The sequence below is a fragment of the Strix aluco genome, chromosome 4 (assembly GCF_031877795.1).
Source record: "Strix aluco isolate bStrAlu1 chromosome 4, bStrAlu1.hap1, whole genome shotgun sequence".
Classification (NCBI taxonomy): Eukaryota; Metazoa; Chordata; class Aves; order Strigiformes; family Strigidae; genus Strix; species Strix aluco.
Genome location: NC_133934.1, coordinates 123,604,859 through 123,630,412, shown reverse-complemented (window position 1 = coordinate 123,630,412; position 25,554 = coordinate 123,604,859). Strand labels below are relative to the sequence as shown.

Here is a 25,554-nt window from a genome sequence, read left to right as displayed (position 1 = left end):
CCAAGAAAAGTAATGCATCTTGTTCCTTTTTTTTCTCAGGTTTTTTTTTTTTAGGCAATAAGGTTGGTTCAGTTTAGGCTTAAAGGGGGTATTTACCTCCTCATACTCTCTCTGTAGAAGTCACAGGCTAGCCTTGCCTTTCATTTCACCAAATTCCTTTCTCCATCTCCATGTGAGAAAGGAAAGATTGTTTTACCCTGTCTCAGGATGATCCTGCCCTTTCTGTCCCTCTCTGGTCTTTAGTTGTCTGTTTTTTTTCTTCTTTTATATGAATGTGTTATCCCAGAAAATGAAGTCCTGTAGTTATAGTTTACTTGTAGTGACAGTTTAGCATGATTACAGAGCAAATAAGTTATACCCTCAAAAATTAGTTTGGGTTTATTTTATTAACATCTTAGCAGACTTTGCAGCCTCCATTATGCTTGAAGAAGCCTTCTCTTAAGACAATTTTTTAAAAAATGTTATTGTTTAGCTTCGTTGCATTCACAGCTATCTCCAGATATATTAATATTCCATTGCAATGCTTTCTAAAGGACTGTTTCACTGGTATACATCTAGTACCACCTCTGATGGTATCTAGACTTGTCTACTGAATGTGCATGGGACAGAAGTACCCACTTCAAACATCCAAACAATGTGACCTCATCCAGACTGCCAGTTGACAGTGTTCTCTTGCTGGTCCATGCCCAGGAATTACTTGAGAAACTGCTAATGGGTCTGGGACCAACCCATGTGAGGAATTTATCAGTACGGAGAATGGAGTAATTCTTCCTGTATTTGTAGCCGGGTGGTTACAGACAGCACAGCACAGTCCATGCTACATCTTCTGCCATCGAGAGACCCATGCGATTCCTTCTGAGTGAGGATTACAGATCTGAGGCAAGAGTGTTTTCTGCAGCTCTTCCCTCCCAACTCCTGCTTCCCTGAGCAGTTTCTTGTGTTTTTGCTCCTCTTCAGGGACATGAGGATTTGAGTTTAAGGCAGTCAAAGCAAGGAAGTTAGTCCTTGGAGGACCATGCATGACTTTCCTAGGTAGAAGAGCAGCATAAAAATTAAAAGAGAAAGCTGCGGCAGCATTAGTTTCACCCCTTTGTGCCTCTCTGCCAGACGGAATGGGACAGCTGTCTGAGCAGAGCGATTGCTGTAAAAGCTTTCAGTGGGTTTGCTTTCTCACTTGTTTTTTTTTGGTAGCTGTTAGCCTGATTCTTCTGCATGCTTCACTCCTTTCCATCTTCTTTTTGCCACTTTATCATCTCCCTTATGGTGGTCTCTTCTGGGCACCCTTTGGGTCATAGAGACTGTCAGCAGGCCCCTATTCTATTCTGAATATGATCTTGAAATTAAATACCTTCCTCGGGCATCCTGGCCATGCTTCTGTAGGAACGAGAGGCAAAGCACCACCAACTCTTTTAAAAGTACGACTGAGCCCTGTCGTGGTTTAACCCAAGCTATCAATTAAGCACTACACAGCCACTTGCTCACTCCTCCCCACTCCCAGTGTGACAGGCAGGAGAATCAAAAAAACGCAAAACACAGGGGTTGAGATAAGAACAGTTTAATAACTAAAATAAAATTTAATCATAGAATGGTTTGGGTTAGAAGGGACCTTAAAGATCATCTAGATCCAACCCCCCTGCCATGGGCAGGGACACTTTCCACTAGACCACGCTGCTCAAAGCCCCGTCCAACCTGGCCTTGAACATTTCCAGGGAGGGGGCAGCCACAACCTCTCTGGTTCCAGTGTCTGACCACCCTCACAGTAAAGAACTTCTTCCTAATATCTAATCTAAATTTACCCTCTTTCATTTTAAAATGGTTACCCCTCATCCTATCACTACACTCCCTGATAGAGTCCCTCCCCATCCTTCCTAGGTCCCCTTGAAGTACTGGAAGGCTGCTAGTCTCCAACAGAAACCTTCTCTTCTCCAGGCTGAAAAACCCCAACTCTCTCAGTCTGTCTCCATCACAAAGGTGCTTCAACCCTCTGATCATCTTCGTAGCCTCCTCTGGACCCCCTTGAGCAGGTCTACGTCCTTATATTGGGGGCCCCGCAGCTGAACACAGGACTCCAGGAGGGGTCTCATGAGAGCAGAGTGGAGGGGCAGAATCACCTTGCATTTGGCTTTGTTGAACTTCATGAGGTTTGCACAGTCCCACCTCTCCAGCCTGTCCAGGTCCCTCTGGATGGCACATCCCTTCCCTCCAGCGTGTTGACCACAGTACAGAGCTTAGTGTCATCAGCAAGCGTGCACTCAATCTCACTGTCCATGTCACTGACAAAGATGTTAAACAGCGCCGGTCCCAGTACCAGCCCCTGAGGAATGCCACTCATCACTGCTCTCCACTTGGACATTGAGCCATTGACCGCAACTCTCTGAGTGCGACCATCCAGCCAATTGCTTATCCACTGAGTGGTCCATCCATCAAATCCATGTCTCTCCAATTTAGAGACAAGGATGTTGTGCAGGATAGTGTCAAATGCTTTGCACAAGTCGAGGTAGATGACATCATTTGCTCTTTGCTTATTCACCGATCCTGTAACCTGGTTGTAGAAGGCCACCAATTTGTCAGGCACAATTTGCCCTCGGTGAAGCCATGTTGGCTGTCACCAATCACCTCCTTAATTTCCATGTGCCCTAGCATAGTTTACATGAGGATCTTGCCTGCCATAGAGGTCAGACTGACTGGCCTGTAGTTCTCTGGGTCTTCTTTTTTTCCCCTTTTAAAAATGGGGATTATGTTTCCCCTTTTCCAGTCAGTGGGAGCTTCACCGGAATGGTGTGACTACTCAAATATGGTGGATCGTGGCTTAGCCAGTTCATCTGCCAGTTCCCTCAGGACCTGTGGATGCATTTCATCAGGTCCCATGGACTTGTTCACCTTCAGGTTCCTTAGATGGTCTCGAGCCTGATCTTCTCCTACTGTGGGTGGTTCTTCATTCTCCCAGTCCCTGCCTTCCTTCTGAGACTTGGGCGGTGTTGCTGGAGCACTTGCCAGTGAAGACTGAGGCAAAAAAGTCGTTGAGTACCTCAGCCTTCTCCATATACCATGTGACCAGGTTTTCTGTTTCCTTCCACAGAGAGTCCACACTTTCCTTCATCTTTCTTTTATCACTGATGTACCTATAGATCCTTTTCTTGTTGCCCTTGATGTCCCTGGCCAGATTTAAACCTATCAGGGCTTTGACCTTCCTAACCTGATCCCTGGCTACTCAGAGTTTCTCTGTATTTATCCCAGACTATCTGTTCTTGCTTCCATGCTCTGTAGGCTTCCTTTTTGTGTTTGAGCTTGTCCAGAATCTCCTTGTTCATCCATGCAGGTCTCCTAGCGTTTTTGCCTGACTTCCTCTTTGTTGGGATGCATTGCTTATGAGCTTGGAGGAGGTGATCCTTGAATATTTACCAGCTTTCTTGGGCACCTCTTCCCTCCAGGGCTTTATCCCATGGTACTCTACTAAGCAGATCCCTGAAGGGGCCAAAGTCTGCTCTCCTGAATCCAGGGTAGCGAGCTTTATATTATTATATAATAATAGCACTAATAATAAAAAAATCTAATAATAATTGTAATGAAAAAGATCTAGTAGAGAGAAATAAAACCCCAGAAAAGACAAGTGATGCACGATGCAATTGCTTACCACCTGCTGACCAATGCCCAAACAGCGATCCACCCTTTGCAGCCACTCTGCCCAGTTTCTATACTGAGCATGACGTGCTATGGTATGGAATGTCCCTTTGACTAGTTCAGGTCAACTGTCCTGGCCATGCTTCCTCCCAGCTTCTTGTACACCTGCTCACTGGCAGAGCACGAGAAACTGAAAAATCCTTGACTTGGGATATGTGCTACTTAGCAACAATTGAAACATCAGTGTGTTATCAACGTTATTCTCACACTGAATTCAAAACACAGCACTGTACCAGCTACTAGGAGAAAAATTAACTTGACACTGGCTGAAACCAGGACAAGCCCAATTCTGGTAATCCCTTGGTATTAGAGAGGTAGAGTTAACTTTTCCTGCAGGTGTATCTTCCCTGTCTAAATCTAAATCTAAATCAAATCACCATTTGATCTTGTTTGTCATACTGCTGATTTTTCTTGAGAAATGAAAGGCAATTTAGCATACTTTTCATTCAAGGATCTTTGAACAGCATGGTATGGCTGCAGAAAAAAGTCATATGTGCTGATGTGCTCTGCTCTGCACACAGGGACTCAGCAGCTGTATAAAAGGCACTCAGCTGATTTACCCCAGCAAAAGGTATGAGCATCTCTTCTTCAGGCAGGCAATGCAAACTTAGTGATTTATTTGTGTGTGGAAAGATCATTAAACAGGAAATGTCAGGGATGGGCAGCATCCATAGGAAAACAAAAATCTAAACTGGCTATGTTAGAATGAAGATATAGATTGGCAATGATTTGCTATTGTGCTTTCTGTGAATTAATACCATTTTCTTGTTTAGAAAACTGACATCATTAGGAGACTCTCCTTAGTTGACTCAGAAGGCCTTCTGCAGGCTGTCTGCTAATTCAGGGTAGGGTTGTTTGCACAGGACTTGAATGATGATAAAAAAATAAATCAAAGGTTTACTGTTTTTAATCTTGTAAATATTAAAAAATAAACACTTTATGTTCACCTCATTGATTAAAATTGACTCTTTTAATCTCTTCCAACTACTAGGGAAGGGGAGGGAATGTGCATGGTGCAATGGGAAGCAACATTGCCATTTCATTTTTGATTGCCAGTTAAGAAGGTTTTTATCATCAGCCCCACTGTGTTTTGATGTGATGAACATGAGCATGGGCAGCTCAGTCGGCAGCAGACCCGAGTGGATCACCGTCCCTGTCCCTGAGCTTCCCTCGTGGGCTGTTGCTTTGCCAGGCTTAGCTCTGATGCAGGTTCTCTTTTGGGCAGGTGCCCTAACAAAGCTGATCTTCCCATAGCTTTGTGTAACTTCTCTGCTATCTAATGAACCATGGGAATACTACAGATGCATTTGTGTTACCACTGAGAGTAGCCAATATATTTTGTGATGCTCTCATTGTGCTTGGGAGCTGCTGCTGCTGCAGGTGGTTCCCTGCTTGTGGGCCGAGGCCAGCAGCATCCTGGCAGGTAGGATTTGCACAGAAAGCAGGGAAAGAGTTCTGTTGTGTTATCTCACAACCCTCAAACAATGAGTCTGGAGCAATGGATTTCTTCTTGAATGGGCTGATGAGCCTAATTACTATGCAGATCTACAACTTTTCCAACACGATAACCACAAAAAATATTATAAAACTGAGATGATTAATTCCAAGTGCTTTGGTTGCTTCCATCGTTGTTTTCTGGAGCTGAACGCCAGACATTTTAGTAACAGAGTACAGCATGACTTGCAGGTATAAAAATGAACTTCTACACCAGACTTCTCACTCCCCAAACCTTACTTCTGCAAGACTGGGAATGCCAGTTGCAATGCACCCAAAACCATGGCTGGGGAAAGAGAACTTCTGCCTGTTCACTGTCATCATATAAATGGATTCCCATAGGCTTCACAAGGAGCAGACAGAGCTTTAGCATTCACCCAAGTGGGAGTTTTATGGCTCTGCCTAAAATGGGATACAGTTTGACCAATCTAGAAATGATCAGTAACAATTTCACATGTTTTGCAGTGGAGAGAGCGCTGATTTTATTCTTGCCTCACCCTCTCTGAACGGGTTCTTGCCTCGGCTTGCACAGAAAGGCTCCTCACCAGTTACATACTATAAGCCTGTAAAATGCTAAATAAAAGTCCCTGTGTAAGGTCTCTCTTTCTGTGCAAATATAAATCCATCCATCTATTGTTTTGCAGCACACACTTCACATATGCCATAATATCCAAATGTGCTAGTTCAGCATGTGATAATCATTCCAGCAGTGCAAATCCTAGATTTACCTTACTTTGAATGCTATTTTTGGGCTGCCTTCTACAGCACAGAAACAGTGCATGTAGGAACGTATTAACTTGTACACAAAGTGCGAGAGAAACTTTGTGGGGAAGTTTGCATGAAACCCACTAGTTTTAGTTAAAAATAAAACCCAGCCTGTCACTTCCAACTTAATGATGGCTGATTGACTGAGCCTTTTTTAATTGTCAGCCAGTTGCTGTGATTAGCAAGCTGCCTCAGTTTAGGTCCCATGCAAAGAAAGTCTGGAGGAGCAATTCTGAGAGTAGCTGGTTTACATAGGTGTCAGAGGTGGGCATAGCTGTCAGGAGGGACAGGGGGATTCTGGGGAGCACCTGAAATAAGCTGAGTCCCCTATTATTGCACTTTTGAGCAACTTGCTGAAAGGCAAAAATCTTCAATGTGTTTAGGAAGGAGTATATGTTATTAATCTATGTTTTTTCCTCATATTTTTACTTCTCAGTTTTCACAGCCCTTAGTCTTAATTTGTTTCCCTTCCTAAAGATAATAAAAACATAACATAGTTTTCAGATGTAAGTTACTGTTAAAAAAAAGGAGCATAGTGTAAGCAGTTAGAAAAGTCTGATTCTCTTAACTCCATTAATTAAACTGTCAGTGATCTTTTGAACTTTCAGACCTCCCTTTGAACTTTCAGGTGCATTTTAGATTATGTTATTAGTAGCCCACAAAGCTGTCTCAGCTGCCAGAAAGATTTTGTATAGTGCTTCCTATCTAAATATTTCCATCAGTCGCTGTACCTCCAGAGTAGGGGGACTCACCTCTCCATGCTCTGTGAGTACATATCCCTTTTGGAAACAGTCCATGGTCCTTTGTTTTTTTTATTACAGACAGCACTCCTGTTACCACAGGAACGGGCTTTGTTTTTTTCTGAGAGTCTAAAACACTTTGCACTCCCTTAGAAATGTGAAAATGGGGACCTAAGCAACCAGCAGATGACAACAGCAAGAACAGCCATTTCTAAGCAGGATATTTGTACCGGTCAGCTGAAATGTAACATTTTTGTTAAGATTAGCATTGCTTTTCCATTTGTGTCCACAGCTTTCCCCTTGGTGCACAGACATCCAGTTTTCCTTCTCCATGTCCCTGACCTTATCAGAGCATCCTGGCATCTCAGCACTTAATTTCTGTGTCTAGCCTCACTATTTTCACTGATTTTGCCTTCCTTGACTGCCTGCCATTGTAATGAATTTCCATCTCCATCATGTGTCTAAGGCAAATCCATTTTTAAATGAAACAGTTGTTGGTAGTTCAGAGCAGCTCAATTATGAATGACCCCCATCCTTCTCCCAGGCTGTATTAGCCCTCCTGCCGAAGAAGGCTACGGTAGAAATGTAAATGGATGAACTGAATCATGCATGTTTTTCGTGTGTTATTAATTATCCCTGTTTCGATTTATTAAAGGACTTAGCCAGTAACCTCAAGATGTTCTACAAAAGTACATGAATAATAATTTATGAGCTCGATGCAGCCATGCATTAATATACCAAACAGATGCCTGACTGAGCCGCATGAACCATCAGCTGTAACTTAAAGCATTTGTCAGAAAGTTTGAACCAAGGCACTCTTTGCCCTGTGGTCCAACAGTAACGTGTCCCATGGAGAACTTCCTCCCAGACCAGTTGTGCTCAAATTCAGTCCAACATGTCAGGTAGTTGCTAACAGGGTAGATAAGGGCTCTGCTGGGAGAGACATTGGTGTTGGAAGTTCCCCAACAGCCTTCTTTAACCTTGCTAGCCTTCTTGTGGGCAGATGCTCTTGCTTCATGGATCAGCCCTGCCCCATGAGTGGAACGTCTGGCACAGTTGTACATCTGTAGGCATCCTCTAGCATCTAAGGTGGGTGCCAGACCCCACTGAGAAGAGTCAACCTCCTAGAAGTGCCTGGACAAGGCCTTCATGGGAGAAGGTGACTGAAGAACTGGTGTCTCATGTGGGAGGTTGGGGTTAGCTGGATTTTTCAGACACCAGAGAAAAAAATCAAACAAGAGAAAAAGCAGAGACAATGCTTTAGCCAAAGTCTCAGAGGTCAAAAGGACTGCTGGGAAGCAAACACAGCATCTGAGATGAAAGGCAACAGAGCCAGAGGTAGAGATCTGTATTTCTTCTGTCTGGTGTCTCTCTGCATCCTTGCAGTAGCGTTTATCCTGTACCAGCTGGTGTTCTGTTAATTGTGTGTGCACAGAGAGAGGTAGAAAGGACACATTGTATAAACGGTGTGCAGCCTAGTCACAAATGGGGAAATACAGAATCATCAATGTTATTGATTGCAAAGACCTGTTATTTGTGCAGGTACGAGGTTTTCTTACTAGCCCCAGACAGGAAGAGGGGACAAATCAACTGGACTGACTCCAGTTTTATAAGGAGGAGGTCATTTCTGATCACTTTTAAAGCTAGATTTGCCAAAGTATACAATACTGAGGATTACAAACTAATTTGTTTGGGTCTGGAGCAATGAGATAAGCTAAGGCTGCAAAAACAGCAGGCTCAGCCCCTAAGGAGCATCCTGTGTCAGTGCCTAAATACATGGATAGGAACATAAAACAGTGCTGATGAGCTTTACAGAGATCTACATCTAGAAGAGAGGTGATGACTGTGATACAGGTATTAGGGAAGATCACCAAGAATAACATGAAAAAAATTGAAGGACCTTTTCCTCGAGAATAGGCTAAATGCTGGGGCACAATAGAATAATACCCACAACTAGGATATAGCCAGATCACTAAAATCCTCCCCAGCAGAGCCTTAGCTTATTGCCGTGAAAACCCAGGGATTGATTTAATGCAGTCAGCATGTAAATGGGAAGGAAATGGCTCCTCACCACACCATCTGTTTATCCCATCCCCATACCCCCACTAGTTAACTCTTTTGTGCTGTCTCTTCTTCTTGCTGATACCCTTCAGAAATAAATACAAAGCTCTGCAGAGTCACCCCTTGCTGAGTTCCTCAGTCACATCTTCTGAGGTTAGAAAAAACATCTAATGGTCCCTTTGGGGACAGGCAGAGCACTTTGTCCTCCCGGGGCGTTTGTCACATAGGCAACCCACTGGTTTTGCCCACAAGAGGCTCTGATACAACTATCATTAGCAACTTCATTTCTGCACAAGTAACCTTCAGGGAACAACGTGCTTCTCTTTGTGGTGAAGTTTCACATGGCTGATACAGTATTTCCATGCTGTTGTAGAAAGCTCACTAGTTGGTGGGTAACTATCCTCCAGGGTCTGCTGGCTGTGACTAATTTTCCTTGACTTTCTGCCCCAGAAAGGAAGAGCTCTTCACTGGTGCAGATTCAGATATGAGGAATCATTAGCAACATTGAAATGGGGTCTTTGCTCTCTAAAAATTTTTCATTTGATTATGCCATAAATAGAAGGCCCTGCTCTGCTGACAATTACAGATACCTCTGAAAAACTGTAATTCCTTCAATCTCTTGAGCTAAAACACCCTCAATGGCAGCTCCATGCCAACTGCTCTTGGCTAAAGGGAGGTGCTTGAGTGAAAGTAGCACATCCTCCTCATAATCTGGTTTTTCTTGACTGGATACTCTTCAATGTTTCCATGGTTATGTCTTGGGTAATTTTTTCTCCTCAAGGAGTTCTCCCCCACTGAAGCAGTGGCTGTGATCATATTAAAGGCAATTACAGTATGTTTCGACAGCCAGCACTCCTTACTCACACGCTGCCAAATGAGAGCTCTCACCTGGAAAAATTTTAGCTCTTGCTGGGTGAGATGTTTCACTTGAAGAATGCTAGGGATACTTGTTAAGGTTGTTTCACAGATCTCTCTATAGTTAAATGAAGTAGATATTAAAAGTTTAAATAACCTTTTTGTCTTTTTTCCTGTTAAATTGGGATTTCCCAATGGCTTAACTCAGTTATTTCACGTCTGTTATGCAGTGGGCTGTCCCTGTCTTTCAGTCAGTGAATGATCTGCCAGAGATGTTCATCTTTTCCGAGTCTTGATTTCAATTTAAAAGAATTGCCAGGTCACACTGCCAGTGGATTTCGTTCTGGCGTCTCTGAGCTGAGAAGCAGAGATGTTTGTTGCTGAATTGCCCCAGCTTATTCTCTCTTGCAGTATCCCCGAGACTTCATTTGCAGGGCATCTCAGAGGAAAGGTAGGCATGAGGATACGTCCAGCGGTCATTTGAGCTTGGGTTTCATCCGAAAGATCTGTAGAAAGGGAGTGAGCACTGGCAGCACTTACCTGAATTTGGTCCAGGAAGGTTCAGTCTTCTCTGATACGACAATAGGCTGTACTTATGGGTCAAGAAGGAAAAGAAGTAACTCCAAGGTAATTTTGGCATGGCTGGCTGATTGAAAGCAGAACCATGGTGCAGTGTGAGCTTTGGGCTTGAAATCAGCAGAGCCAGATTAGAGCAGTTCTGAACTGAGACTAGTTGATCCTGGCTTTCTGTAGGGTAACACTACTATGCTACAACAGGGGTCCCTGTGCCCTCTGTGGTGTGGCATAGACATGACCTTACTTTCAGCCCCATGAGCACTTAAAAGATAATGTTCTTGACTGGGATCTAGAAGCAAATAGGAAACAATCAGATGACTGCCCAGCCACCAGCCTAAATCTGCTTCACTCAGGAATACTACCATGGTTTTGAATTAGCTTGATTCTGGAGTCAATGGCTCTCCCCACCAAACTAGTCTCCACTATTAGGCCTGGTTCAGGTGAGGAATGTCTGACAGTGACAGAGCAGAATGTTTTACCTCTCTGTTTTGTAGTATGGAAAGATATAGCAAGGTTTGATGCCTTGGCTCTTTGAGGTAGAGAGGCTGACTATTGTCCCTTTCATTTGGGTCTGTTGTTCATATGTTCTGCCCTTTAAAATTATTTCTTCATTTCTGACTCATCACTTCCAAACAAAATGGATGGTGTTCTACATTGCATGGCACTGAAAGTGCATTGTTTTAATTGAAGCTCATGTTATAAAAGCTTTTCAATAAATTAACAAAACCTTGAAAATGATGAAGTGAACAGAGTAGCTGGTAGCACATTCTGCATAAAACCAAAGTTTCTGAAAGCCAAGTAGAATGTCCTCAATGTCAGAAGCAAGGCTGATACAAGTGGTGTTATTTTTTGTTAGACCAGTGGATATAGCTGGAAAAGAAATCAACAAGCTTTCAGTTGCAAAACACTTTTTCAGGTCTGAAGACTTCAGATTAAATTTCAGGCACTTTATAGTCTGGTACAGTAATATTTAAAGAAAAAAATACCATAATGATTCCAAGTAATTTAAATTTCCACTTAAAGAGGAGAGAATAGTTCATTTTGGGAACAATTTGCAATTCTTTTGCTGATGTATTTACTTTTTAAATGGAGAGTCTCTCTTAGGCATTTATTCAGACCGTTTGGTCTTCAGGCAGAAACCCATAAGAGGCAAAACCACAGAGAACAAACCACAGATTCTGCAAATCCTCTGGGCCCATATTCTGTGTGCCTTCATGCTAGGGATATGCAGGAATACTGGGTCTGTCACAAGCGGGGCTGGCCAGAAGCCAGGCGTGAAGATTTTTACATTTTTCATTGGAATAAAAGCAAGACCTTCTGAAAATTTTCACTAAATAAAAGGTTCTGCCCACCTCCCCACCCCTCTTCCAACACAAACCTGGACAGCAGTAAAGTTGTTCTGGACTGGATTTCATTTCAGCAATTAACTGTAATTACAGTTGAGACCTTCCAACTTATTTCAAATACAGAACTATATTTCCCAGACTGGACAGTAGTGAAAAGAAAATGCATTATTATATTCATAATTTTATTTCACTTTAATATATACCTTTATGCATTTAATCTTTTTGCAGTATGACTTTTCCTACTGTGGGGGCTCTGGGCTGGAAACCTTGGTTCCATTCACCCTTGCTCATCCACTAAGCAGCTCAGTGACTCTGGGCAGGTGATATATGACCTCTCTGTGCCCTGGTTTTGGTATCTGGCAAAGGAGGCAGCAACATGAATCCTACTTTTTCCAATACAGGGAAAGAAGAGGGATAGATTAGTATTGCATAATATTGATGATTGATTTTCTGTTCCAAGTTAAATCAGGCTGAAGAGCAGCTTGGAAAGTCTTTTGGCACTTTTCACCATCCCAGAGCACCATTTCTGCAGTCTGCCCCAAGCTCAAACCACCCCGCTGTCATCTGGAGGCTTTGTACTGTCTTTGCCTATTTATGCTCAGAAGCATATCGCTCCTAGGAGATACTGCATTGGGCAAAGTGAAGGCTGCTTTCTTTGAGGAGTTTCTTTTTTTAATCATCTGTAATAAAATGCACAGACCGTAACTCATCTGCACCACAGCAAAGCCTGAATCAATTGACACTGTTGCTTACTGACATTTTATTAGGCCAGTGCCAATAGCAGATATTGATCCAATGGCTGATAGAAGTTTGCAAGGACCAAGCCTGGCTGATCTAGGTGGAAACTGTCCTGTTGAAGGGACACTGTCTCAAAGTGAACACACCACCCCACAGCTGGGCTAGGAGACAATGGGAAGCTCCCTTCAACTCTTGAGCCCTAGGGTACCTAGTGGTGATGTGGTGGCAGGATTGGTGGTGGCAACATGGTCTTAGTACACCACGTGGTGGTATGTGTCACCAGCTATTTACATCAATGTGGAGTTCTAAAAGTCATGGAATGATTTTGTTGTGGTGGATGGAGGCCATCTTTGCTGGGATTCTCCTCTATATCCAGTGAAAAATCTTGGGTCTATTGAGCTTGGGATTTTAGCCTTCTGCAGAGTTTCTCTTTCCTAGGGGCTGAAAATCCACCACGGTCTCTATATGTACCTCAGCTTCCCTTCTTGCAGGAACTGTGTTATACAGAGAAGAAACATCTGCAAGATGGAAGGAAAGAAAGTCCAGCAAGAGTGTTAGAAATCTGCTCTTCTCTCTGCCTTAGTGCCAGGCAAAGAAGTAGGAGAAATACCTCCCCTGCCCTTTGCTCACTCTAATAACTGCTTCAGTAAGGAAAAGAAGGGGAAGGGGAAGGAGAGATGAGTATGTGATACTCTCCATCAAGAGTACATCTGCAAGAAGGAGAGGTTGGTAGAAGGAGGCAGAGAACAGGAGGAACTGTTTAGCTTGCTCACCCCCCAGATGACCAACCCAGGCTAGACTTGTTTACATGGGAGAGTTGTTATGGAGTAAAGGAGGGCGTGAGTTTAAATCCCAAAGTGGATAAACCTGACCAGTGAGAGGGAACAAGGGTTCCCATGAGACACTACTCAGTAATAATTACACTGCAACAGTTATCCCAAAATTGCTCTCTGCTCAATTTCCCCATGTTTAACCATCTCTGTGTTGTATACACAAAACAAATTAGGCCCTGAGTCAACAAAGTATTTCAGCTCCCCAGTCCAGTTTAGTCTTTGTATTGAGTTCAGTATATGATTTAGGGTCCTGAAAAGGATTTAGGAACCTAAAGCTGGGTTTCATTGTCCTCAGTTGTGACAGGAGTCCAACAGGAGGGACTGTGTTTCTTTGGAGCATGGTCACAGTTCAATCTCTTCTGAGGCCACACAGATCAATACTCCTCTCTGCAATGGACTGACCCTAAACTAGGCCAATCACCCATAGACACTGGTTAAAAAATACCATAAATTCATAAATGAAGTAGCCTTTCTGAGTTATTGTTTTAAACAATTTTGTATGTGGAAGGTGCATTTTGCCGTCTTTGATAGTATTGGAGAAATAGGTCTGAATCCGTTCTGCACCATGCTAAAGCATCTGCTGTTTGGTTAAAGCAAAAGAAACAGAGAATAGTGAGGCCAAAGCAGCAAAAGAAGTGATCAGTTTCAATTCCAGAATCTTGTTTAAAAACCACAGCAAAGCTTCCTACTTCCAAAGGTTCACAGTGTCCTCCTTCAGCATCCTTTTCCAAGCAGAAACACAAAGCCCAGCAGGCATCAGATGTAACAGCTAAGCCTGCAGCAGCAGAAATCCAGGCATTGTTTTCCCCTGGGTTTCAGAGAGGAGGAGGCCTCTGTAAATGCTGCATGTATGGGCAGGAGGTGCTGAGGTCTGGGTGACTGAAAGAACAGAATAGCTCCTGATTCAGGAGTCTAAGCTGGTCTCAAAAAATGCTCGTGGTTGGTGTAAATGTGTGCAATTGCGTAAACAAAATAAGAAGCTTTGGCATTTCTTCTGGAAATCTGACTCCTTAGCTCAGCACGTGCTTAGTTAAACATGTAATCACACCATTTGAAGAATCAATGCCCATCACTCAAGCTGAGCAATTTGACTGATCCTTCCTTGCAAGGTAGTTGTCAATGCTACCCTTGATCAAGGTTTGACTGATGTATCAGGGCATCGGGAAAGGACTTCATGTAGCATTGTACATCTGTTGTGCACTGCCCTAGATGTCTCAGTGCAGCAGCGCCTTGGGCCTTTAATCTTGAGCTGAAATCCTGAGAATGCCTATGTATATTTTTATGGCTGTTTTTTTAATGAACTGTCTGAGTTTTGGCAACAGGCCAAAACAGTGACCTCTCTCTGCTATCAGCCATGGATCCTAGTCTCTTGGTTGTAAATAGTTAGCAATGACAGAGGGATTTCCAATTAATTGGAGAGATGAGGGCAGTGTTATTATCCTCTCTTACACTGGGAGAGATGGAGACATGAAGAGACAGTGTGATTTGCACAGGACCCCCCACTTGGCCAAAGGTCAGGCCAAGCAGAATAATCCATTCTCCTGAATCCCAGCCTGGTGCTGTATGTGTTGGGCTATGATGCTCTCGGGATGTGACAAATGTGACTTGGATCTCTGCCTGCTTCTCTTCTCTTTCTTCTTTAATCCAGACATGTTTTAAAGTAAAACAGGATGACTTCAGATCCATACCAAGTATGAAGTAGATGGGGCGAACTCTCAGCAACTCTCTTCTTAATATGCATGATTGTTCACAAATGCAGATCAGCCTAATTGACTGCCAGCATGCACAGATGTCTCTCTGCAAGAGTAGTCAGGTGTCATGTGAATTGATTGCAAACACAAAATGGAACCAGATTAAAATTTGACCTACAGTAACCAATTTCTAAAACACAGAGCAAGCAGTAACGGGGTGATGGAAGTTCTGGGCTCTGGAAAATTAGTTATTGGCTGTTGTTAGGTTCTTCTGAAGGGTCTCTCCCTCCCTACGTGCCCTGCTTTTTCTTTAGATGAGCAACTTGGGGGATGCAGGTCTTTATTCAGTCATGCTGAAAGGATTAACCCCTTTCCTGCACTTAAAATGCTATTAAATTTCCCTTAAAAGGTCTTTTTCAGTATCATGGAAATAATTGTCCTTTTCTTGAAGTACCATCATTTTGTCACTTGGATTGGAAATCTTCACATCTCTTACAAGTCAATTCTATAATTGCTTAGGAGGAAACTACATGAATACAGTTTCTCCAAAGCAAAATTAAAATGTGCTTGGTAGCAAGCTTTTGCTTTTGCATGCTACCGTGTCTGTGAAGTCAGGATCAATGGAAATTTGCAGAAAGGCTATTGTTTACTGTTTCTTTCAAGCAGCCAGCAGACTAACCTACAAAAATCTTCTTTTCCTCCAAAATCCAGCATGAAAGACTCCTGTGAAACATTCCTATCCTGGAGATTAACTAATTGCTCAGCAGTCAGTCATTTTCACTGCTCAGCCAAGGACAGTGATTCTTTTCCCACACACAGATGGAGCAATGGTTTAACACAAAACAGTTCCTGGGACAGGAGGATTAAGGAGAATTTACTGGAGAGCAATTAAAACAGTTGTTAGAGCAATTTGTTTTTGAGGTTGAATTTCACATCAAAGTAAAGATATCTGAGGACTGTACAGAGCAGAAGAACAATAAAGCCATCATTTCAGGCCATCTATTCTGCATCCTCAGAGTGCAGATTAATAAAGTGAGCTGAGAGGACAGTGTGATTTACAGGGGTAAATTAGGTGAAGCAGCCTAAATGCAGTTTGCATTTGGAAAGAGGCAGCCTGGCTTCAGTCTCTGTTGGCTCTTGCTTTTTGTGGCTTCAGCTCCCTTCCATTTCTGCCAGGTTTCTTGTCACTGTCATGTTTGGTAGAGGGTTTCTGACCATGCTTCTTGGTTGCAGAGACTCCTGCCAGTCCAGGACACTGCGATCAGAGGCTGCTCTCATGCATGAGCCATACCAAAAGGCTGTTAATGGAAGCTGGGTCAGAGCCAGTGCTCCTTGTTGGCCCTATGCTGGTGTTTTCTGGTCTTGCTGGCTTGGTCTTCCCATCCTAGCTGTCTGCTCCTTCCTCCTTACCATGCCTTGACCTAGGAGGAAGTATTACTCCAAACTCTCCCTTGGGGTTAAAGAGCTGGAATTGCATCTTGTGGGCAATGTTGCCATCACCCTCTGTGTTTTGAAAGGGCAATAAACCTGCAATGAAACAGGTTTTCAAGGCAGGGAACCAGTCCAGACACAGTGAGTCATCATAGAATCATAGAAACGTAGAATGGTGTGAGTTGGAAGGGACCTTAAAGATCACCTAGTTCCAACCCCCCTGCCATGGGCAGGGACACCTTCCACTAGACCAGGTTGCTCAAAGCCCTGTCCAACCTGGCCTTGAACACTGCCAGGGAGGGGGCAGCCACAACTTCTCTGAGCAACCTCTTCCAGTGTCTCAACATCCTCACAGGGAAGAATTTCTTCCTTATAGATAATCTAAATCTACCCTCTTTCATCTTAAAGCCTATCACTACATGTCCTTGTAAAAAGTCCCTCTCCAGCATTCTTGTAGGCCTGCTTTAGGTACTGGAAGGCTGCTAGTCTCCAGCAGAAGCCTCTTCTCCAGGCTGAACAACCCCAACTCTCTCAACCTGTCCTCACAGGGAAGGTGCTCCAGCCCCCTGATCATCCCTGTGGCCCTTCTGTGGACCCACTCGAGCAGGTCTATGTCCTTATGTTGGGGGCCGCAGAGCTGAACACAGGACTCCAGGCGGGGTCTCCTGAGAGCAGAGTAGACGGGAAGAATCAGCACACAGTGCAGATGGGGGGAGAGATCTGAGCAGGATCTGTCCTGCAACATCTGGGAGTGGGATGAGATTTACAGTGCAAAAGGTTGGTTGCAAGGGAGCAGCCACAGCCATCCCAGGTGGGCTCCAGTTTCCTAGGAGCTGCGGGGAGACCAGCTCAGTTCCCCACCAACCACTGGAGGGTTTTCCCAGGGAGCAGAGTAAGAACAGGTGGACTTTGCCTTCCCTATTAGTGGTTTGCCTCATTGCTCCATGCAACAAAAAGTTTGGTTTTTCACAAGCTTTCACTTGGACCCGCCAATCTGGCACTGTTTTCTGTGCAGTTGTCGCTCGTCCTCCCTCTGCAGTTTTTAAAATAATAGTGTTTATCTAGAAGGACTGGCTGGTCTCTGAGGGTGGGTGGGGAATGCATCCCAGCTGGGAACTGGCAATACCCCAGCATGCTGTGGGTAATAAGAATCACATCAGATGAAGGGTATAATACACACACACACAGACAGAGAAAAGCTTTACAAGAAGGCTTTTTCTGCACCAAACCCTGACATTTGCACTGCTAGAGGCAGGGGTTTCGATACTTCTTACCCACCATCATGTGGAGGATGCCTGCATCCAAGCAACATGCAGAAATCTCCCTGTATAGACACAGGAGACAAAGAGGCATTCAGGGTACATCTTGTCTGACCTGTTTTAACATCTAGCTGCAGGTGAAATGACTCACACCCTCCAAGTGCCTTTTTCTCTCCCTTGACTGTGCAGGGCTCCTGGGGGATGAATTCAGATGCAGACACAGGCTTCATAGGAGAACCCTGTTCTGACTGTCTTGTGCTCTGGAAATTAGGTATATTTTGTAGTTTGTTCTTAGAAGCAGGAAAATAACACACTCGTCCGAGCACTGCATGAGTTGGGGTATCCTGTGTCTAAATCCTGAATCTGACACAAATTTGCCTCCCTAATTAGCATGAGAAAAATGGCAATTACTTTTCTACAGTGCACACTGAGATGTGAAAGTTAGTAGTATTTTTTTCAAACATTTTTACAAAAGTTTGTTTTATTTTGTGCAGTCTAGGCATGAATTAAGCTTTTCTTATTATTTTCAGTTGTATTTGTTAGGGTTTTTTTAGCACTGTTTCTGAAGAAAATGAGGTATATGTGATTGCAGTATTTGTTTGATACTGGTTATATCATCAAAAACTTTAAAATCCATTTGCCAGCTTCAGCTAAGCTTGTGTGAGGGACTTGCCTTGAATCCTTTCTGCCAAGGAGGCAATGGAAGACAGCACTCCTATTTCCAAAAAAGGACCTATATAAAAAGGTGCCAAGATCAACACACCTTGTGAGGACACTGACCCTTCGTATGGGAATTAGATATTCCCATAGGACATGGACCAGGTCAAATCCCTCTGGTGGGATCTGAAAGCTGTTGAAGGAGCTGCTCTGTGGGTCTCAGCTAGCTGCAAATGAGCCAGGAGTCACCAGCTCTTCAGTGTGGTCCAAGGGAGGGTGCATTTCCCTAACACGCTGTCACCATTGCTGCAGCCAGCTTGGGAAGTTCCCACTCACTCCATCCACTCACCCCACTCGCTCCATCTGCAGTGCTTTTCAGTACAACTGTGGGTCTATGCTGTCAGATGGGTCAGTGGCATGGTCCAGGTTAAAAAGACCCCTATTTCTTCAAATTTATTAAGTTCGATCCTTTCACTGGTAGAATTTTCAGTGCTGCTGGGGAGGGGAACAGTGAGTAGTTGTCTTCAGGGCCACAATATTGAATTAAGGTGCCTTCTAGAATGTACCTGTATTAAATGGGAACAAAAATACAGGGATCTGGACAAATACATCAGATTGTGAGTAACCAGATGTGAGGGAGATGGGGCTACTACAAGACAATACAGACAAAATAGTTACCTCTGGAACAAATTTTTGAGAGGTGGCCACCACCTACACCAGCCTAGCCTGTGCATTGAGTGTGACCTGTTGGTTACTGATTGCAGCCCCAATCCAGCCTCATGGCAGAGCTGCTCCTTCTGCTGTATGTAGCTGTGGGGACTGAAATGTTGTTTGCTTTCTGGTCCAGTTTTTGGTGCTGCAGAAACACCCAGTGGGCTGAGCTAAGCCAGTTCCCCCAGGACAGGGTCTCCCCTTGCTGCAGGACTACAGCATCCCTTGCCCATCAGCCACATCTGTAGGGGGCTGCAGCTTGGGCACCCAGAGTTTATTAGTCACTGTGAAAATCTTTACGTTGATGGCCTTGTGTGGCTTTCCCTCTCTCTCACTCGGTGCATACCCGCTGTATTCATCACCATGACAACTGTGTGCCCTTTTGCTATACCATTATATGTTTCTTTGAATTTCCATGGTGAGGGGCAGGTGTGTATTGAATGCCACTAACAACAGCACGGGATGTTCTAGGAACAGGACATCATGATCTCTGGTCAAATATTTGCTGCTTTTATGAACTTACTGTAATTCTTCAAGATTTTACCAGTTCTTTAATCCATTACATACCTTCCTTGGAATCACTTATTAAGGGGTCTTTGTGAATGGAGCAAGGTCATGAAGGGATACTTTTCACAGTACTGGTACAAAAAAAGACAGCAGACAAGGGATGCATTTCAAAGCATCTGGAAAGGCCACAGTTTTACTGATTAATTCAGCAGTAGATGGAACACTTGTGTGTGTGTCTCTGCCTTGAGCTGTCTCCCTGACCTCTCATTGCTGCTGTCCTCATCTGCGCTTGGCTTTGGGTTCGGTTATACAAGCTGGCACCTCACAGGAGCTGCTCCAGCAGTAATGTGCCCATTGCCAGTACCTTTGGTAAGGTTCCTCTTTGGAAGCAGTAATGGGTTGAGTTTGCATTCATGGCAAGTTACCTTTTGGTATGGAGGGGAGGGAAAGGAGGTTGGGGTTAAGATCAAATGGAGCATCTCAAATTGCGGTGGTCTCTGTGCCTGCCTCATAGATAACCCAAATACTTCAGTTCCCAGGGCTGGCCATCAGTTAACTTTTACTTAACCTTTGCCAACTCAATAATTAATGCCACCTCCATTCCCCCTCCTTCCCAAAATAAATACATTAAAAGCAAGAAAAACAGGAATCTGGTTTCATGAAACATGATTTGTGTCGCACAGGGCAGTCTTTCACAATCCCATCCATAAAGGAAATGAAGTCCTACACTGAATCTCCATCACATTAATGAATTTAGCACTTGCCATGAGAAAGGGGTATGTCTCCTTACTCCTTGAGATGTGCTATACACACAGTTAATTCAGTTTCTTCTGATTAACTCCTTTGGGGTTTGTGTCTATTCCTGGGATATATGTTTGGACAGGCCTATGTGTAACCTCGCTGAAAAGGGTCAGGGACAACTGAAATAGCTCATCCAATTTAAGATTTCAAAATAAGCCGCTCCTAATTTGCTGAGGAATGTCAGATTGCATGAGGTGTTTTTCTGTTCTTATTCATAGAGAAAAATAGCCAGTAATAGTTATTAGACATTAATAGAATTAAGTCTCCGTGTAAACACATTTAATCCTATTCTGTTTTAGGTTAAACCACTGTAGAAGTGGATTAAATCCAACCACATGAAAAAATTCCTAATATGGAAAAATGTGGTAATGAAAAACAGCTATTACTGCTAGAATTCACATCTCATTTTTCTCCCCAGTTTGTTGTCTATGTAAGAGAATCTTTCTTTTCTTTTACTTGTACATATTCTAACGATATTGAGTAGTCCTGACCAAGACTAGATCCCTGCTGCACTAGGCGTAGTACTCTCTTGGTTGAGGGTGGACATCCTGAAGAGGGGACAGTCTCCATGGGGTGATGCAGAGATGAAATGGTTTCCTCATGGTGACAGTGGGTAACAAGGACCAAGACCCTGGTCTCCAAAGTGCCATGATCTCACAGTGTCATCTGGGATATGAAGGTCTGCATGGTTATGCATTTCAGAGTGGAAAAGGAAATGGCTAACACCTGTGAACACAGGATTCATGAGAAAGCAGAGGGGAGGTTGGGTGCAGGGCTGTGCATTTCCTCCCTTGGAAATACAGCTCCACTAAGATAGATCAGTCCTCAATTCTTGACTACCAGCTAACCCCTGGATTTCTGAGTCCCTGGGCATTTTCTGTGCTAATTCAGAATACAGCAGGCTAGCTTCTTCAAATCAGCTGACTATAATTGTTCCAAGGTGTAGCACTTTCTGTCCCAAGCAAAGAAAGAGGAAAGGATTTATTGAAGAGCTCTGCCAGGCTCCTGCAGGAGCGTGTCTCCACTGCATGGGCGTAAAGTGGGGAGAAAGCCTATGACTGTGAGTGTTTACTGGGTCCTTGCTCTCACTTGGCCGGAGCAGATTTGCACTGCAAATCTGATGGCATTTGTCACCTCAGCTGCCTATCCCGGCAGGAGGGACACGGTCAGCTTTCCCTAAAGCCTTGGCCCTGTGCTGAGGTACGGCACCGCTCAGGCTCAGACCCCCACATCACTGGGCTCGGCTCAACCGAGTGACATCTGGTCAAGTAGTTCTGGGGAAAAAAAAATCTGATAGTGATTTCCTGGCTTTCAGAAGGGCCTGCTTCAGAAGTATGAGGTACAGGCAGTGTCAAATTAGTGAAGTCTTGGCTTTTCTTCTGCAGAAGGCAGCAGCTGCAGTCACAAGTAATTATATTCTGTGTAGGGAGATAACCTCTGGCTGGAGAAGTTTTGAACTGAGAGGAGAAAAGGGAGAAATGAAAGAACAAGAGTAGACTGGGGGAAAAAAGGGAGGCGAGGGCAGTTTTCAGTGAAGTGCAAGTGTTTGGAGAGGAATCAAAAACCAGTGCGGTCTTTGTTGTTATCATTCTGATCTTTATAAACAGCTAGCAGGACAGAAGTTGTCAAAGTTACCTTGTACCTCTCCCAACTGGACATTCAGTGCTGCACTGGACATGGGAGCGCTGCGAGCCCCTGACAGGCTGCAGGCAGCTGCCTGCCTCTGGCCACCACCTGCCAGGCACATGCTGACTGGGGGAGAGAAGTGTGCTCAAGCTGTGAAACAGGGTCATGGTCAGAGAGCAGGGAAACATTGGGTAGAAGAAGACATCTTTCCCCTGCCCAGATGTTTTCAGGGACCCAGCCACTCTGGTCTGGCAAAGCACAGGGCAGAGCAGCACAGCCGGCCAGGGAGCCCAGCAGAGGAACCAGCCATCTTCTCTGAGACATGGCTTGGGGACACATCCTTGGAACTGGCTGCTTTCAGCATTGCATCATCTGCCAGAGGTGCCATGCTGCCCTCCAGGGAAAGAAAGACACAAACAAAGCAATGCAACCCACCTTCCAAATCTTCATTTAGAGAGCATGGCTTCAATTAAATGCAATTTCTTAATTTTGAATCAAGGGCAACTTCTCCTGCATTTATTTGCTGTCCCCAGTGATTGTCTGAGAGAGTGAGAGTTGTTCCATGAAGGTAGGTGCAAATGAAGGGGAACTTCCAAATGAGTGTATGTGTCGCTGTCTCTAGGTCAGAGGAGTCAGATGAAAGTATCTTCCATGTTTCTCTCATTTGGGTTTTTTTTTTTGTTTTTTGGTTTTTGGTTTTTTTTAAACTGGGCTTCTAATAAACATGTTAACTTTCCAAATTATTATAAGCAGCTGCATCTATCGGTAGCACACAAGGATATATTTATTGTGTTTGAAAGCTCTCTAACAAAGCTTTGAAGTCCATCTCATCCCAGATTGATGCAGGGAAGGAGCTGTAGCCATCGTGGCAGTCCTCTGCTGACTTCTGAAGATGAAAGACTTGAAAGCAACTATTTCTTTGCAAATATGGACAGGCGTGAGAAGCCTTTTTATAAAAAGTAAATAGATACTGAAATATGGATACTCAGACAGATGCTTCAAAACCTACATCTGACTGTCACAGTTTTATTTTGTATTGCAGGGGCTTTCTTTTCTTACCAACATTATCCCTACACAGTCCATATTTGCATTTAATCACGTGCTGCTTTTCACTTCAATATTATCATCCAGAGAACCGGAGTTTCTTTATCATGCCTCAGTCTCACATTTAAGAAAACTGGATGAACCTAAAAAAAAAAGATAAATTCGTATGAATAACATGCATAAAATCAACAGAAAGGTTTTTACTCTCTGGATCCTTCCACAGCTGAGGCTCTGATTCCTTTTTCTGTAGAGACCTGAGAGATGCTGCAGGGTGAAATAACTGCAGCATTAAATGGCATGGCATCATGAAACGGTGGATGTTGCTGGGTTTCATAATCACACACCCCTGTTACGGTGCTTCTCCATGGTGCTCCCAGTACACCCACACATATTAGACATATAAACTCTCCAGGAAATGCTTGTGTTGCTGTGTGAAGCCACACAGCATGGCACATGGGGAACCTAATTGTGCCCTCCAGCCACTCCTACAAAACTAGCAATAAGCAAAGCTAAAAAGTATTGAGCACATTTGGATTCTCCAGTCTCTAGAAGGGTGTGTATGTTGCATTAAACTTACAGCTGCGTAGTCTCCACTGAATTACTGTTTTCTTTGGATCTGTACTGAAGATAGTGACGGAGCAGGTATGAGTGTGAGTAATGGGTAGGTAGGTATCACGGTGTTTGGGTTCTTGCTTTCTTTCTTTCTTCCCTTTATTCAGTTTGTTTCCTTCTCTTGGTGTTGGGATAATTTTAGTTCTTCAAGGCTCTATCTATCTTCTGCATCAAAAATAAAGGTGAAACCCACTTTTAATCTATACTTTTAAGAAAGTGTGTGTATATATATGTACCCTATCTATGCAGTGGTATATATCTGAGATTACTATGTCTTGATCAGCTCCATTTGAATTCATTGCAAGAAATTAAGGTAGAAAGGAAGGAGTAATGGCTACTCACTATTCACTACTGTTTCCCCGTCTCCCGGTAACATTTGCTGTGTGCGATGTCCTTTGGGTACTGACTCTGGTGTGGATTTATTCCCCATAGATCATCTTCCGGAAGATCAGTGATGTCAAGAAGGAAGAAGAGGAGCGCCTGCGCCAGAAGAACGAGGTGACGCTGAGCATCCCTGTTGACCACCCTGTGCGGAAACTTTTCCAAAAATTCAAACAGCAAAAGGAGATGCGTAATCAAGGCTCAACTCACATCGACCCGGAGAGGAACCAGCTTCAGGTGGAAAGCCGGAGCGTGCAGAATGGGGCCTCTATCACAGGCACCAGTGTGGTCACCGTGTCTCAGATCACCCCCATCCAGACGTCCCTGGCATACATGAAAACCAGTGAGGCTGTGAAGCAGAACAACAGGGATGCAATGGAGCTCAAGCCAAATGGAAATGGAGACCAAAAATGTCTCAAAGTAAACAGTCCCATGAGGATGAAAAACGGGAATGGGAAAGGGTGGCTTCGACTGAAGAACACGATGGGGACCCATGAGGAGAAGAAGGAGGACTGGAACAATGTCACAAAGGCTGAGTCCATGGGGTTGCTGTCTGATGATCCCAAGTGCAATGACTCGGAGAATGGTGTAAATAAAAACCCACTGAGGAAAACAGACTCTTGTGACAGTGGAATAACAAAAAGTGACCTTCGCTTGGATAAAGCTGGTGAGACTCGCAGCCCCCTGGAGCACAGCCCCATTCAGGCTGATGCTAGGCATCCTTTCTACCCTATTCCTGAGCAGGCCTTACAAACCACGCTGCAGGAAGTCAAGCACGAACTCAAAGAAGATATCCAGCTGCTAAGCAGTAGGATGGCTGCCCTTGAGAAACAGGTGGCAGAAATTTTAAAAATATTGTCTGAAAAGAACGTATCCCAGATATCTTCCCCCAAGTCTCATTTATCACCCCAGCGGCCCCCCCAGATACCCTGCCAAGATATTTTTAGTGTCTCAAGGCCTGCATCACCTGAATCAGAAAAAGATGAAATCCACTTTTAGCATATACCTATGTGTATATATGTATACAGTATATATACAGAGGTGTATATATACCTTTATACATATATATGTGTGTGTGTATACAGTAAATATATATACATATATATTTTCACTTGCATCCAATATGACTTGAACACACCAAGGATTTTGATATGTAAATATTGCATGTCCAGCTGGATTCTGGCCTGCCAAAGAAAACAATTATTAACATAGATATTGCTTGTATAATATGCAGTTGACTGCATGCACACTTTACATTTATTTATAGTCTCTATTATGTAATAAAAGAATGACTTTTGTTTAACAAAGGCAATGTACTATTTAAAGAATCAGGGTCTAACCTGCCAATATTGCCATGACAGTTTTGATCTCAGGCTGGGTGAATTGAGCTTTTCTTTCCTCACTGTCTTTTCTGCCGAGTTAAACAGTAGGTTAACATGACATGGAGGATATGTTCAGACTCCAATTAGTATTGTTTCCTGGTGTCATTCCATTACAATATACTGTATATTTGGTGATAAATTCCCCAACTCCTGCTAGAGGGAGGGCTCAGTGGCCAGGGAAGGGCACCATGTCCGGTGCTGGGGTGGATCACTGGAATTTATTCATGTGGGTATTGTGCATGCACAGCCTTTTATTTCAAGTATCTCCTGCTCTTGTAACATCATATGTAAGAAAAAATAATGGTGATTTATGTAACAAAATGAAACTAACAGAAACTCAGCTGCACTCCCTGAGTGTTTGGG

General features: G+C 43.8%; 1 protein-coding gene across 1 annotated transcript in view; it reads left to right on the top strand.

Moving 5' to 3' along the window:
* KCNH5 (potassium voltage-gated channel subfamily H member 5) overlaps positions 1-24,808 on the top strand; it is a 161,571-nt gene extending 136,763 nt beyond the window's left edge. The window contains exon 11 of the mRNA XM_074821617.1: positions 23,861-24,808. Coding sequence (XP_074677718.1) covers positions 23,861-24,808 — 948 coding nt within the window. The remainder of the gene's footprint in view (positions 1-23,860) is intronic.
* Positions 24,809-25,554: the final 746 nt, after the last annotated feature.